General features: G+C 47.4%; 2 protein-coding genes across 6 annotated transcripts in view; both read right to left on the bottom strand.

Annotated features, from left to right (window-relative positions):
* Nucleotides 1-15,753, bottom strand: part of TMOD1 (tropomodulin 1) — an 81,945-nt gene that overhangs the window by 7,594 nt on the left and 58,598 nt on the right. For all 5 annotated transcript variants that reach the window (XM_067039754.1, XM_067039752.1, XM_059073269.2 and 2 more), the window contains 3 exons: nt 14,616-14,723; nt 10,373-10,516; nt 650-794 (listed from right to left, as the gene is read on the bottom strand). In XM_067039754.1, the coding sequence (XP_066895855.1) occupies nt 650-794; nt 10,373-10,516; nt 14,616-14,723 (397 nt within the window). The remainder of the gene's footprint in view (nt 1-649; nt 795-10,372; nt 10,517-14,615; nt 14,724-15,753) is intronic.
* NCBP1 (nuclear cap binding protein subunit 1) overlaps nt 1-15,753 on the bottom strand; it is a 133,802-nt gene that overhangs the window by 75,727 nt on the left and 42,322 nt on the right. The gene's annotated exons all lie outside the window — the stretch shown is intronic.

Raw genomic sequence — 15,753 nt, 5'->3', positions numbered from 1 at the left:
GTGTTCAACTGACTAGTATCTCTATTTGGTGTTTGCTCCTAAGAAAGATTGTGACATTCTCTTTCTTTTTAAGAAAAAAATACAAACTATGTCTTTAACTGAGATTAAATGTAACCTGTTTTACTTTACTATAAAGTCAGCATTTTCAACCTTTACGTTAAAAGCAACGTGAAGTCCCCTAGGTTTGTGGTGTGGGTAGTAGGGCTGGTTGGTGCCTTGGGATCTGAGGCTTGGGCCACACTGTATGATCTGGAGAGGACTCTGGGCTCCAAAAGGGGTATTCAGAAGAGGAGGAGACTCCATGTTGGCTTTGTGCCTCCCACGTTTCATTCCACCCGGCTAACACTCTGAGGGTGCGCTCTAGGTCCAGCCCTGTGCTCAGCTGAGCTACCTGCAGGGAGGAGGGCCTGGCCTCGGCGCCTGCAGGCAGGGCGCTCGCGTCTAGTCAACGGTCTAGCGGGGAGGCAAGGCGCAAACACTGAAAACAAGGGAACAGGATCAGCATGAAAACTGGGAGTCAGGCCCCAAAAGAGGACTCCTTGGGGAAGGTGGCAGTGGAGTTTTCCCTGCCATACCTCCCATGACAGGTGGAAAGAATGACAGACGGACAGAATGACAGGCGGCGGGTAGGGTGCATATGTCCACTCACCAAGGTCGTTGTTGTTCATCATCGCGTTGGACGCCCGCAGCCGGGGCCCCTGCTGAGTGAAGTGGTAGCCGAATTTGAGAAGTGTTGCATTTTTTTCCAACATGCTCACGATCTCCATTTCCACTTTGTTGCCCAGGGGCTGGCTCTTTGATCAAGAAAAGAATGCAGTCACCTCTTACTCATTTGTGCAGGACCTACACCTTCTCTACATGAAGAAACCCTGAGTGGTGGGCGGGGATTTTAATACCTCCCTGTCCCCGCCCACTGCAAGAGCGGGCAGGGAGGGTGGGGGCGCAATGGAAGTTTGGAGAAGTTGAAAGGTCACACAGCCATATTAAAAAGTAAATATAATCTTAAAGAGGTTTGAAAAGACAGGAGCTAGCCAGGAGCGAATGAGCTGAGATTCAAACCCAGGGCTGCTGGACACCAAGGATAGATCTTTCTAGTGCTTCACAGCAGCCTTCCTAGAATATTTCAGCAGGAAGGACCTTCACATCATCTAGTCTCAGGGAGATTTAAAAATCCTACAGCCCAGGATATTCCCCCATACTAATTAAATCAGAATCACTGGCTGAGATGATATTCAGGTGTGTGTGGTTTTAAAAACTCCCCAGGTGATTTCAATACACAGCCAGGTTTGCTAGCCAGTCCTTTAGCAATTTACAAATAAAGAAACAGGCCCAGAGAGGGAAGAGGATTTGCCTAAGGTCACACAGTAAGTTGGGACTGCCAGAGTTAGCCTCCTAAAGCCTCACTCTGATCATGATAGTTCCCTACCCCCATATCTATAGTGATCATCTGACAAAGATGAAAAGGAAAGGAAAGGAAAACACGATAATACACAATGTTGGGAAGGATGTGATGAGGATACTCATCAGTCTCATTTATAAAAGTGGGGATAAAAGGGAAACAAACGTTCACCAAGAGGGGGTTGCTCCAATAAATGATGGTTCAGCTTTATAGTAGAACATGGGCAGCTGTACAATGATGGTGCGAATTGTCAGTTCCAGGCTGGAAAATACGCCATGACACAATACTCAGTAGACAAAGCCTAGTGACGAAACGGGTCATATTTATGTAAAGTTACCTCTATTTCCCATATACATACATATGCACTGAAAAGGCCTGGGAGCATATTGGTGGTGGTGGAATTTGGGGGAGTTTTTGTTTTCTTCTTTATATCTTCCTGTTTTGTTTGTGCTCTGTTGTATCTTACTGTATTGTTTGAGTTTTATGTACAATAAGATATTAAAAAGTAAATATAATCTTAAAGAGGTTTGAAAAGACAGAGAAGGCAAGCTAACATCATATTTAATGATTAAAGACATTCCCTCTCAGAGCAGAAATGAGACAAGGAAATCGTCTTGGATGTCAATTATGTAAGAAAAAGGAAGAAAAGTCACCATGTTGGAAAGGAAGAAGCAAAACTATTTCTATTTGCAGATGACACAATACTGTATCTAGAAAATCCTAAGGAATCCACAAAAAACCATTAGCGCTAATAAACGAGTTCAGTAAGCTTGCAGGGTGTAAGATCGATATACAAAACCCAGCTGTGTTTCTATACACTAGCCACGAACAATCCAAAAATAAAATTAAGACAACAATTCCATTTACAATAACATAAAAATATTTAGGAATAAATTTAATAAAAGAAGTAAAGACTTGCACGCTGAAAACTATACCACAGCATTGTACGTTAAGGAAGACCTGAATAAACATAAAAACATCCCATATTCACGGATCAGAAGACTTAATATTGCTAAGATGGCAAGACTGCCAAATTGATCTAAAGAAGCAGCAAACAGAAACACACAGCCACCTCCAATCACTTCCCACTGCCAATAACTGCTGCCATTTATTGAGAGCTTACTACGTTCCCAGTGCCTTGTGCGTAACTTGCGCACCTCATTCAATAACCCAACAGGATAAGCCCCGCCTCCTCTTCAGCCCGGCACTCCAAGTGCTGCAGTTTAGTCCTTGCCTTTATTTCCTCTCTCAGTCTTTACTCAGCCTGGTTACCCCAGGGATGGGGAGTCTGGTACCTGGTACCTCGTACAGGCAGAGGTCTATTTCTAAATGTTCATGTGCCCTCCTGCCTCCATGTGGAGTGCCCCTACCCTCCAGTGCCCACCTGTTGGTGTATCCTTAGTGCTTTAATACCCATCACAAATGCCCCCTTCCCCACGAGACCTTTCCTGATCCTTACCCCTGGAAACCATCCTTCCCCACTCGACACTCAAGTGGCCCACTGTATGTCCCTCTCTACTCCCGGCCCAGTCCATCTGCATTACTGGGTCACCTGCCTCCACAACTGTCTCTCCAACTAGACCTGTGTTGTTCAGTACAGCAGCCACCAGCTGCATGTGGCTCTTTAACTTTAAATCTTTTTTAACTGTCTTAACATTATATTAGTTTCAGGTATACAATATATTGATTTGATATTTGTATACATCATGAAATGATCACCACAATAAGTCTAGTTAACGTCCATCCCCATACATAGTTATCAATACAAAAAAAGTGGTTTTTTCTTACAATGAGGACTTTTAAGATTTACTGTCTTGGCAGCTTTCTTTTTTTTTTTGCGGTATGCGGGCCTCTCGCTGTTGTGGCCTCTCCCGTCGTAGAGCACAGGCTCCAGACACGCAGGCTCAGCGGCCATGGCTCACGGGCCCAGCCGCTCCGCAGCATGTGGAATCCTCCTGGACCAGGGCACGAACCTGTGTCCCCTGCATCGGCAGGCAGATTCTCAACCACTGTGCCACCAGGGAAGCCCTTGGCAGCTTTCAAATATGCAATACAACATTATTAACTATAGTTAGTATGCTGTACATTACACCCCCATGCCTTATGTATTACTAGAAGTTTGTACCTTTTGACCTCCCTCACCCATTTCACCCACTCCTTATCCCCCACCTCTGGCAACCACCAATCTGTTCTCTATAGCTATGAGCTTGGTTGGTTTTGCCTTTTGTTTTTTCTTAGATTCCACATATAACTGAGATCATATGGTATCTGTTTTTCTCTGTCTGACTTATTTTACATCACATAGTACCCTCTAGGTCCATCCATGTTGTCACAAATGGCAAGATTTCATTCTTTTTTATGGCTAAATAATATTCCATTGTATATACCACATTTGCTTTATCCATTCATCCATCAATGGACACTTAGGTTGTGTCTATGTCTTGGCTATTATAAATAATGCTGCAATGAAATGGGGATACATATATCTTTTTGAATTAGTGTGTTCATTTCCTTCCCATAAATACCCAGAAATGAAATTGCTGGATCATATGGTAGTTCTATTTTTAATTTTTTCAGGAATAGCCATACTGTTTTCCATAGTGACTGCACCAATTTACATTCCCACCAATGGTGCACAAGGTTCCCTTTTCTCCACATCCTTGCCAACACTTGTTAATTCTTACCTTTTGATAATAGCCATTCTAACTGTGTGAGGTGATAGCTCATTGTGGTTTGATTTGCATTTCCCTGATGATTAGTGATGCTGAGCAACTTTTTATGTACCTGTTGGTCATCTGTATGTCTTCTTATTCAGATCCTCTGCCCATTTTTTTTTTTTTTTTTTCGGTATGCAGGCCTCTCACTGCCGTGGCCTCTCCTGTTGCGGAGCACAGGCTCCAGACGCACAGGCTCAGCGGCCATGGCTCACGGGCCCAGCCGCTCCGCGGCATGTGGGATCTTCCTGGACCGGGGCACGAACCCACGTCCCCTGCATCGGCAGGTGGACTCTCAACCACTGCGCCACCAGGGAAGCCCCTCTGACCATTTTTTAATCAGATTGTTTGGGGTTTATTTAAACTTTAAATTTAAGTAATTAAAATTAAATAAAATTTATGTGGAATCTAAAAAATAATACAAATGAATATATATAGCAAAACAGAAACAGACTCACAGATATAGAAAACAAACTAGTGGTTATCAGAGGGGAGAGGGAAGTGGGGAGGGGCAAGATAGGAATAGGCGATTAAGAGGTAAAAACTACTATGTATAAAACAGATAAGCAACAAGGATATATTGTATAGCACAGGGAATTATAGCCATTATCTTGTAATAACTTATAATGGAGTATAATCTATAAAAATACTGAATCATATTATACTGGAGTGTAGTTGATTAAAAATGTTGTGTTGGTTTCAGGTGTGCATCGGAGTGGTTCACTTATACATGTGCGTGTATCTATTCTTTTTCAAATTCTTTTCCCATTTAGGTTATTACAGAGTGTTGAGTGGAGTTCCCTGTGCTGTACAGTAGGTCCTTGTTGCTTATCTATTTTAATATAGCAGTGTACAGGCAGTGTACTTTAAGGCACCACACCGTAGGATGTTTGCAAGAAACAAAAACGGAGTTTGCCCTTGGGTTACTCTCTTTCAAGGCAAACAGGGAATAATAGGTTATACATATTTATCTTTCTGTTATAAACACACACACACACACACACACGCACACACACACACACACACACACACACAAACCCATCTGTTTGGATATACAGATGTTCTTCTAGGCCAAAATTTTAAGAAGAACTGATTGTTAAAGTTATTGAGTGTGAAAATGGGCAAGATTTTCAACTATATTATTATAGAAATAAAATCCAACCTAGAGAAAAAATACTGAATCAATATGTTGTACACCTGAAACTAATATAATGTTGCAAAGCAACTATACTTCATTTAAAAATTAAATAAAATTTAAAATTCAGTTCCTCAGTTGCATTAGGCACATTTCAAGTGTGCAAGAGCCACTGGCTAGTGGCTACCATATTGGTCAGTGCAGATACAGAACATTTCTATCAACACAGAAAGTTCTGTTGGATGATGCTACCCTAGACTGTGAGCCCTTGGAGAGCACACAGTACCCTGTATCTCTAGGGCAAGGTCAAGGAATTGAATTGGTTGGAAAAAATAGGAACAGGATCAATGCACAGCAACCCAGGAAGGTTGAGAAGACACATCAGCCCAACACCCAAATGGACAAGCATGGAACCTCAGCTGAGACTCTTGACAGAGAACTCCTCCCAGGTATTATGAGTTCACTGGAGCTTGTATGGGTTCAGATGGGGCTTGGACCGCTGACTAGGGCAGGCATAGGGACGATGGTAAGATTCCACCAGCCTATCCAGCAAGGCTCCTGAAAGGGCTGGGAAGAGCTCAGGCCTGTCCTTGAAGGAGCCAGCACAGCCCTGGGCTCTGGCCGGCTTGGCCTGGCAGATGATATAGAGACTGTCTGAGACCCCAATCCACTTCCTTTAGCGCCTTTTCAAAATATGACGCACATTCTCACTGTCAAATATTGGAATGAAGAGTGAGAAATCCGGCGAACTGCCCCCACACGTTGCCCGTGTCTTCACTGGGTCAGGGGTCCTGTTTTCAGGCCTCATCTGTGTTGAGGGGCAGAGAGAGTGCCCCATGCCCTGCGGGTCCTGGGAAGGGCCTGCTGGAGGGAGCTGGGGTTGCGGGGGAGGAGGGTGAATCAAGACGGGCAGAGAGCCGCCCCACCGTTGGCATAGGGCCGCCGGGGATGTATGGGGCCTGCAGGCACCCCATGTGTGCTGCCTGCTTCCTGGGCGCCGGGAGGGTCTCTCCTGTCCATCCATAAATGCAGCCTGTCTGGAAGCTGGGCTCCTCAGTTCCAGCCCAGCTCTGACACTAACTTGATCCATGACCTTGGCCCAGCCTGTCCCTTCTCCTCTGACCCTCAGTTTCCCCACCGAGGGGTAAAAGGAGGGCTGAACTAAGTGTGTCTCAGCGTCCTGGGCTGCAGGCAGCCGCCACCTCCCACCCCAGCCTCACTGCCGTCCCAGGGCGACTCCAGGAGGCAAGAGAACATGGCCTGGGGGTAAAGAGAGCCTGGCTGAGTAAATAAACTTCCCCAGAGTCCTATTACTGAATTTGTGTCCCCAGCCTGCGAGGCTCCGTGTCACTCCGGGCAGAATGCCCCAAGTCCCTTTCTTTGGCCGTATAAGGAGAAAGGAGGACAGAGACTCTGACACAGGTTGCAGGTGCAGGGGCTGAGGAGAAAGCTGTGGCCTCCGGAGACCCTGGTGACTAACCAAGAAGGAGGAATAAATCCAGCGCCACTCACCACCTCCTCTTTGTCGCGCTGCCCAGAGCCCAGGCCTCCCGGCACACTGCGAGAGGTGCAGGTGGCGTCCCCTAGCCCGTGGCCAGCAGAGGCCCCTCCGCAGACTTCCCTCAGCTTACCCCTCCCTCACCAGGCCCCAGTCCAGTCTCTAGACTCCAGGCTCCCAGGAGCACCTCCCCACAAGCCCCCTGCATCTGGGCGGTCAGAGCCCCCTCTGGTCTCCTTGGCCCGGATGGCCTCGCCCCGCCCCCAATCCTCTCCTATCTAGCCGGGAACCATCTTTGCAGAGCAGGACTCTGACTGGTGCTGATAAAAGCCCACAGACCACTTCCCCTCGAACCACCCATTCAGAGCCCTTTGGGATCCTAACTCCTTTTTTTGCTTTCCTCTGGCGGTCCCATTAATCTAGTTTAGTTTGGATGGGCTCCACGGCTTCCCCCTCTCTTTCTCTTTGTTTGTGTGGTTGCCTGCACCTGAGGCCATGGCCACCCTCTGAGATACTGTCCACCCTATGGGTTTATCTCAAATTCCACCTCCTCTAAGAAGCCCTCCCTGATGCCTGCTCCTGACGGAGATTTCTCCCCCCAGTGGCCCACTGTCTGTGGCTTGCTGGGGCACCCGGTTGGATGGTCAGCTGTACACTTGTCCGTCTTCTTATCCAGTGTGGAATCCCTAGAGGGCAGAGCCAGAGCCTCATTCACACACAGAGCCCAGCATAGCCCTGGGGTACAGCAGGCACTTATCAAACACTGAGATGAACTGAAGAAAGATGCACCTGGGATGGGGTGGGGGCAGGTGGTGACCAGTGCTCTGGCCTGGCACCAAGGGAAAGGGACAGCTGAGAAAATCCAAGACCCACACACAACTACAGTAGGAGTCAAGAGCCCAGACAGGCACAGTTCATGGACTTTAAAGTCACAAAGACATGGGTTCGAATCTTGCCTCTGTTACTTACTTACTGAGCGACCTCGGGCAGGGTACAGAGCCTGCCTGGGCCTCAGTTTCCTCATCTACAATACTGAGGTGGGTTGCGACAGCTACTCACAAAGAGTCTTTGCAAGCATTAAATGAGATAATGGATACATGGTACCTGCTCAGTACCTTAACTCTTAGAATAACATGTAAACTCCCTAAGTCACCTTCCGAGTAATTATAAAAGTGAACAACTTGATGGTTTGCATCTCTTATCTCCTTAGAAGTAGAGATTCTTACTATCCCCATTTTACAAACGGGGGAAACAGGCTCAGGGAAGTGAACGTCCTCACACAGGGTGTTTAGCCCGGGAGACAGCTGGGGAGACAGCACTGGGAGGAGCAGTGGGCAGCTCACTCCCTGTAAGCTGCCGCTGCAATGACCTGAGGCCAGTGCGCTGGGTCATCTTTGGCCAACGTTCTGCCCCAGGACTCAGGTTTCAGCTGACACTGGGTAGATCCTGACTCCCTGCCTGGGTAGGCCTGGAGTCACATGACTGGCCAATCCCAGGGCCTGGCCCAGAGCTGCTGCCAAGCCTGCTACATGCCTTTGTTCCATCTGATCTGCCTGCGATAAAGCAGGGTCAGCAATGGAAGAAAGGGTGGAAGTGAAAGGGGGCTGGGAATGGGTGATGCAACCGCAGGCCAGTGGCATATGAGAAATGGAAGGTGTTGGATGCAGCAAACTCTCATGACAGGGCGGCTGCAGGCTGATGTGGCCTCTTTATAGGAATTAGAGAAAAGTGCCTCCTCTGGGTGAATAAAGCTCCATACCAAGTTTTGGAGAGTAGAGTATGGGTTGGATTTTTGCCCCCTGCCTCCTCATTGGGCAGTGAACAACATATACAAATATCCAGGGCAGCCCTGCTTATAAAGTGCCACTGCAGGGCCAAGTTCTGAGCCGGGTAATAGGATATGGACATGACTCAGACACTGCACTATCCTCTGAGAACCTCACAGGGAAGCTGAGGTGCTAGAACACAGGGAAGGAGCACCTAACTCTCTTGCGGGGAGGCTTAGAGGCCCTGTGGCAGGCTGAAGGGAGAAGGTGGTGATATGTTGGCTCTTGGGAAAAAACAAACAAACAAACAAAAAGGTTGGATTTGTAGTGTTTGCCAATTTCCATAGTGTAAATATTCTCACTAGGAGTGACTTCAAGGTATCAGCGTGCCATCACTCAAATGGAATTGAGAAGGGCTGTGTACAGTCAGCTCCAGCATGCTGGTTCAAGCTGGCTCTAGAACCACTGGGAGAAAGAGAGGCTTCAACTGAAGCCAGAAGGAAGAGGAGGATTTCTCTAGGCGGAGAAGGGGTAGGGGCAGGGGATGACATTCCAGGGGGAGAGAAAAGCAAGAGCTACGACAGGGAGGTGTGAAAGTAAGTAGGGAGCAAACTGAAGAGTTTGAAGGTTTATGATTGGGAGGAGACCGTCAAAGTCTTCTGGAGGCTGGTGATGCTTTAGTTCTTGGCTGAGGTCACCTGCCTATTATGACTCATTAAGCTGTGCATTTAACTTCTATGCACTTTTCTATATGTTTGTAGTATTTTTCAATAAGGATAAAAAAGTAGAGATAATCTCATTCAGGGACAACCAGTGTTCACAATTTTGTTATACTTCCACCCAATCTTTTTCCTACATACATATGTATATGACCGTTCAGCAAACGTTTTCATGTAGGGGAAAAAATGCCCAAGTTCCCTATCCATAAACCATAAAGAAGAAAGCATTTTAGCACTGGAAGCAACACGGTGTACTGGGGGGAGTGTGGGCTTTAGAGTTAGAGACCTGCATTCAAATTCTGCTTCCAAAAGTGCTCACTTGGCAGCCCTGAGAAAGCTGCTTGCCTTCAGCTTCTCTGAGCTGTTTTCTCTTCTGCAAACTGAGACTGGTAACACCCATATCCTGCAGAGTTGTTGCGAAGATCAGAGATGATGTGTGTAAGGTGCACAGCACAGAGCCTGCCCCCCAGGACACCCTCAACACATGCAACATACAAGATACTCTTATCAGCATTGACTTAGAAAGTTGGAACTGAAAGAGTCGCCCTGAAAATAAATGACTGAACCACAGAAGGTATAGAGGAACGATAACCCTGTAAGGATAAAGGCAAACTAGAATTTGCCCAGTGAATAACCTTCATGGTAAGGAGACCCAAAAGCCCATTGAGTGTGTGTGTGTTGGGGGGGGGGGTGACTCATGAAAATGGGGATGTTTAGCCTAGTGAGGAAGACTCCAGTGGTTTATAAAATCTGTGCACCAGATGTGTCCTGTGTGCAGCAGAGAACAGAGTTAAACTCAACAAACAGCACTTACAGGGAGCTATTTCTATTGGATATAAGGAAGGATATTCTCACTAAGAATGAAAGGGGTGATCTCGGTAAGGAGTGAGCTCCCCATCGCTAGGGGTATCCAAGCAGAAGGTGGAGGAGCACTTGGTGGGAATGATGAAGAAGGAAGGTGAGCATGGTGGAGGGTGTGGACTGGACAACCTTGGAGGTCCCTTAAAGCTCGGCTCTGGTGCTTTCATAAGCAGCAGTATCTGCCCTGTCCAGCAGCATCTAGTCCATACGGCAGCAAGCCGGAAAGTACAGAATGGCGAGCATCAAGTGAAGGATGCAAGGAGACCTCTGCCCATCTTACCTGGTTATCGATCTTCAGTTCCACCAGAGAAGTGTTGTATGGAAGAGCTTCCACCAGGCGCAGGATCCCGGCTCCGGAAATGAAGTTGGATTCCACGTTCAGTGTCTTCAACACCTTGTTCACCTTGAGCATCTCAGCAAGGGCCTTGAACCAAAGGAGAAAATGCAGGGTACCCATGAGTTAGCCTGATCAAGGCTGGAGCCCCTGTGGGTAGAACCTAAAATACTGAGGGAGTCTTGCTGGGAGTGAGAGTCCCTTGCACACCGTCAGGGGCCAGGCAAGACGATCTCCACAACTTCCTTCACCAAGCACTACTCTGTGTCTCTCCTACCCTCCAACTTGCCATGGCCCCGAACCCCTAGCTGGAGATTTACAGCTCCTTAGCCTGCATCCAAAGCCTCTATTACCTGGTTCCCCCACTCTGATCAGCCTCAACTCTGGCTGCCAGTCTTGGTGGGGCTACTCTCAGTTCCCTGGGCACACAGTGCTTTCCCTCTGCCCTGCCTTTGCTCATCCTGTCCCTGCCACCTGGAATGCTCTTTCCTTTCTGCTTCACTCGTTCAAACACTGTCCCTCCTTTAAGGCCATTCTCAATGCCCCTTTCTCCGAGAGCCTTTGCTGATGCCCCCCAGATAGCTGTGCCTGCCCTCTTGAACCTCACAGACTTTATCCATAACCTCCCTCAAGGACCTTGTATTCCTGCGTTTAGAGTTGTTTTTATTCTGGCGTTGGCTCCGCCATTAGCCTATGTACTCTTGGTGGGCTGATGGTCACCTTATTCATCCCATGGTGCCCTCCAACCCACACAGTGCCCAGCACATAGTAGGTCCTCGGTCACTGTTCACTGAGTGACTAGTGGAGTCCCAACCTCCCTATATGCTCTCCATTTGTCTCTTCTATGTCCCTGTTGTAAGTCCATGGAGTCGTCATTCTCTTTGAGCAGCAGAGAGGGGAGCCTGGGAAGCCATCCCGCTGGGCAAGTGACCAGGGCAAACCGGAGGAAAGGAGCTCGGGTGGCCCCAGCACGTTTTGGAGGACTTCAGCCAGGGGTGTAGATGATAATCAGAGGCTCTAAAGGAAATGAGGTAATTAGCAGGTGGTAGAAACGATGTGTCACGGCGGAAAGGAGACACCAAAAGCTGATGGGCCAGGATGTATGATCAGTGGGCCCTGGTTGTCTGAAATTATGATCTGATCCAGGAACGCCCTTTCCCACTGGCCCTGCTTGCCGAAACCTTTGTGAGGCTCAGCTCCCAGGATGCCTTCTGAGCCAAAATCCTCATCCCCCCCTGCTTCCGTGTACCCCAGGATGACATGTCAGCTTCCTCTGTGACCCTGAGTAGGTTGGACCCTCCTGAGGGGAGGGACTGAGTCTGTGCCCGCTCCACAGAATCCTTCTTACTCCCCAGAAAAGGCCTGGCCTGATAATCAAAAAATTTAACAACCAGTATGTCAGTGCACCAGGCCAATCCAAGTAGACATACTAGTGGCTGAGCTGGTCCTGGAGGCACTGTCATGCCAGGTGTCAACTCTTTGTTTTCTGGATCACAGTGGAGGAACGGGCAGGAGAAGAGCTGGGGCAGGCAGTGGGGGCACTAGCAGAGCTCTGGAAGCCTATTTACCGATTGTTCTGGAAGTATTTTCATCTTCAACAATGGGATCCTGGTGTGAAGGGGCTGACATCAGCTGTTGGCCTGGCATAGGGTCAATTCCCCATAAGCGTTCGTGGAGCTGAGCTGACTGCCAGCATGAATGGGTGTAGTTTCTGATCCATGACATAGCAGTGGACAGGGCATGTGGCTTTGCCAGCTGTTTCTCTGTGGGCAAACTCAGGATCTACCAAGATGTCCTGAGGTCAGAGGACATCTATCTAGAGGCTCTCCACTGGCAGCAGTGAGACACTATGAGCCATTTCCATCACTTCAAAGACATCAAAGTAAATGTCCTATGTATTTTAAAAATCAGAAAATAATCGATGGCTATGAATGAACTTCAAAGCAAGGAAAGTTATTAGGGAAAAAGAAGGGTAGTATATAACGGTAAACGGGTCAATTTATCCAAGAAGACATAACAATCCTTAATGAGTACGTGCCTTACGACAGAGCATCAAACTATATGAGGCAAAAGCTAACAGAATTGCAAAGAGAGATAGATGAATCCACTATCATAGTTGGAGACTTCAATACCCCTCTATGGATATGGACAGATCCAGCAGGCCAAAGATCAGGAAAGACATAACTGAACTCAACGACACTGTCAATCGACTAGGTATAATTGCTATCTATAGACTATCTCATCCAACAATAGCAGAATACACATTCTTCTTGTGCACACATGGAACATTCACCAAGACAGACCACATTCTGGGCCGTAAAACACATCCTAACAAATTTAAAAGAATAGAAATCATACAGTGTCTGCTCTCAGACCACAGTGGAATCAAACTAGAAGTGAATAACAGAAAGATAACTAGAAAATTCCCAAATGCATGGAGATTAAACACACTTCTAAATAACACATGGGTCAAAGAAGAAATCTCAAGATAAATTTAAAAGTATTTTGAACTATGACCAAGTGGGATTTATCCCAGGTATACAAGGCTGGTTCAACACTGGAAAATCAATTAATATAATTCGTCACATCAACAAGCTAAAAAAGTAAAATAATCATTTCAATAGATGAAAAAAAAAAAAGCATTTGACAGCATCCAACATCCGTGCATGATAAAAACTCTCAGTAAACTAGGAGTAGAGGGCAATTTTCGTAAATTGATAAAGAATATCTACAAAAAAATCTACAGTTAGGGACTTCCCTGGTGGCACAGTGGTTAAGAATCCACCTGCCACTGCAGGGGACATGGGTTCGAGCCCTGGTCCGGGAAGATCCCACATGCCATGGAGCAACTAAGCCCGTGCGCCACAACTACCTAACCTGCATTCTAGAGCCCGCGAGCCACAACTACTGAGCCCACGTGCCACAACTACTGAAGCCCGTGCGCCTAGAGCCCGTGCTCAGCAACAAGAGAAGCCACCGCAATGAGAAGCCCGTGCCCCATAACGAAGAGTAGCCCCCACTCACCACAACTAGAGAAAGCCCTCACGCAGCAACGAAGACTCAATGCAGCCAAACATACATAAGAATTAAAAAACCAAAACACAATACCATTTATATTAGCACCCCAAACAATGAAATACTTAGGTATAAAGCTAACAAAATATGGACAAGATCTATATGAGCAGAACTACAAAACTCTGCTGTATGACATTTAAAAAGAACTACATAAATGGAGGTATATTCCATGTTCATGTACAAGAAAACTCAGTATTGTCAAGATATCAGTTCTTCCCATTTTGATATAGATTCAATGAAATCTCAATCGAAATCCCAGCAAGTTATTTCGTGGATATCAACAAACTGATTGCTACTAAATGGTTAATTACCATGCCTGGTAAGCTAATTCCTGTACCTTTTTACCTGCTATTAGTATTGTAGTAGTCACACTGTACTGTTATCCTTTAGCTGTCTGCATGGCTGGATGGACCATTATGTTCATGAAAGTGGGAGCTATGACTGTCTTGGTCACAGTTGTATTCTCAGAGCCTAATTCACTGCTGGGCACAGAGAGACTCCATAAATATGTGTTGACTGTTTTTTTTTTTTTTTTCTAAAAACGAATTGATGGCTACTTTATAATAAGTACAATTTAATCTAATCAGCAATATCTTTAAGACACAGGTAAAAAACAAATAAAATTGGTCGTTGGGAACCACTGATGAAGACAATAATAATTTTTAGACATGGAGAAACTGAGGACCAGGGAGGGGCGGGCCCTTGTCTACTCATGCCATGCTGAGCGGTGAGAGAGCCAGCTTTAGGGTACATTTGACTTGCTTTTAAATCTAAGCTCCACCTCTCACTTGCTGTGCAACTTTGGACAAAGCAAGTTGCCTGAGCTCCCTTTACCTCAGGTTCTTCATCTGTAAAGTGGGGAGCCCTGCACCTCTGGGATCAGGGGTGGTTATGGAGATTAACTAGGATAATGTACAGATGGTGCCTGGGTAATGGCTGTTCTGTCCATGTCCTCTCCTGGCTCCTAGCCCAGTGACTTTCACTACCTCACACCACACCACACCACACGGGGTTCTTCATCAGTCGCACACTGGCCAGTCCTGAGGCTACAAACGTCAACCTTCCTGTTTCTATGCCTCCCACTCTCAATGCAGCAGATCAGAAAGGTACATACAAATGCCACGGGGTCATTGCTCCGTGTCCCCACGATGCTGAACTTCTTCACATACGAGTTCTCTTTCAGGGCTTCTGCATACGCCTTGAGAGTAGGTATGGGGATATTCTGCAGAGAGAAAGGCAAGCAGTGACCAGCAGCCCCTGTCAGGGGCGGGTAGGGCAGAGAGATGGGGCAGCAGCTCTCTCATACGTGCAACCTGATTCCCTGCAAGTCTCTGACCAAAAAGCTGAATGGGCAAAGGGTTCTTGCTTTGCCCCAGGTGGCTGAGATTGGAGGAGAATTGTCGGGCAAACAGATTGAGAAAATCCTCCCTGAAAATTTCAGATAGGACCTGTAATTTTTCTCTTTGTACATGCAGAGACCGGAGGAGGAGGAATACATCAAGGCAAAGGATGCAATAGAGTGCTGCGGTGAGAGCTCAGGTCTGGGGGTGTGGGAGAGGGCAGGGGCTTGGCCTCCGCCTCAGCACTGGCAATGTTTCTGACTCACTGTGTGACGCTGGGGAAGTCTCTACTCCTCTCTGGGTTTGTTTCTGGAAAACTAAGGTGTGGCATGGCCCTAGATGATCTTTAAGAGACATCTGTCCCAGGGGATCTCAGCCCTGCCACATATCAGAGGTGCCTGGGGAACTTTCACAAAGTGCTGATGCTCAGGCCTGCCCTGGACCAATAAGATCAGACTCTCTGTGGGGAGAGGGACCGGGCATTGGCATTTATTTATTTTTTAATCTCCTCAAGTGAAAACCACTGATCTAGTCCAACTGCCTCGCGTGCAGAGGGGAAACTGAGGCCTGGAGAGGGCCGAGCCCTTGCCTGAGGCCTCACGGTGAAGACACAGGGCCGTGGCCAGGTTCCACACCCCCATGCCTCCTGGAATGCACTGCCAGGGTGCACGGCTCTGAACTGTGCCAGCGTCTCCCACTGTGCACACGGCAGACAGCGGAGGCGCCCGAGAGAGAGAGCCTGGCTGTGTTTGAACGGATCTCTCATTTCAGAGCGTCACTTTAGCCCCCGTGGGAGCAGAGCATGGGAAGGCCAGGTGCAGGAGAACACTGCGGGCGCAGGTTTCCGATCTGATTGTGCCGTGGGGCTGGCAGTCACTTAAAAGAAAGTGGAGAAGAAAGGAAAGAGGAGCC

This window comes from Kogia breviceps, chromosome 8, assembly GCF_026419965.1.
Source record: "Kogia breviceps isolate mKogBre1 chromosome 8, mKogBre1 haplotype 1, whole genome shotgun sequence".
NCBI classification, from domain to species: Eukaryota; Metazoa; Chordata; class Mammalia; order Artiodactyla; family Physeteridae; genus Kogia; species Kogia breviceps.
This window is presented reverse-complemented; position numbering and strand designations above follow the sequence as displayed.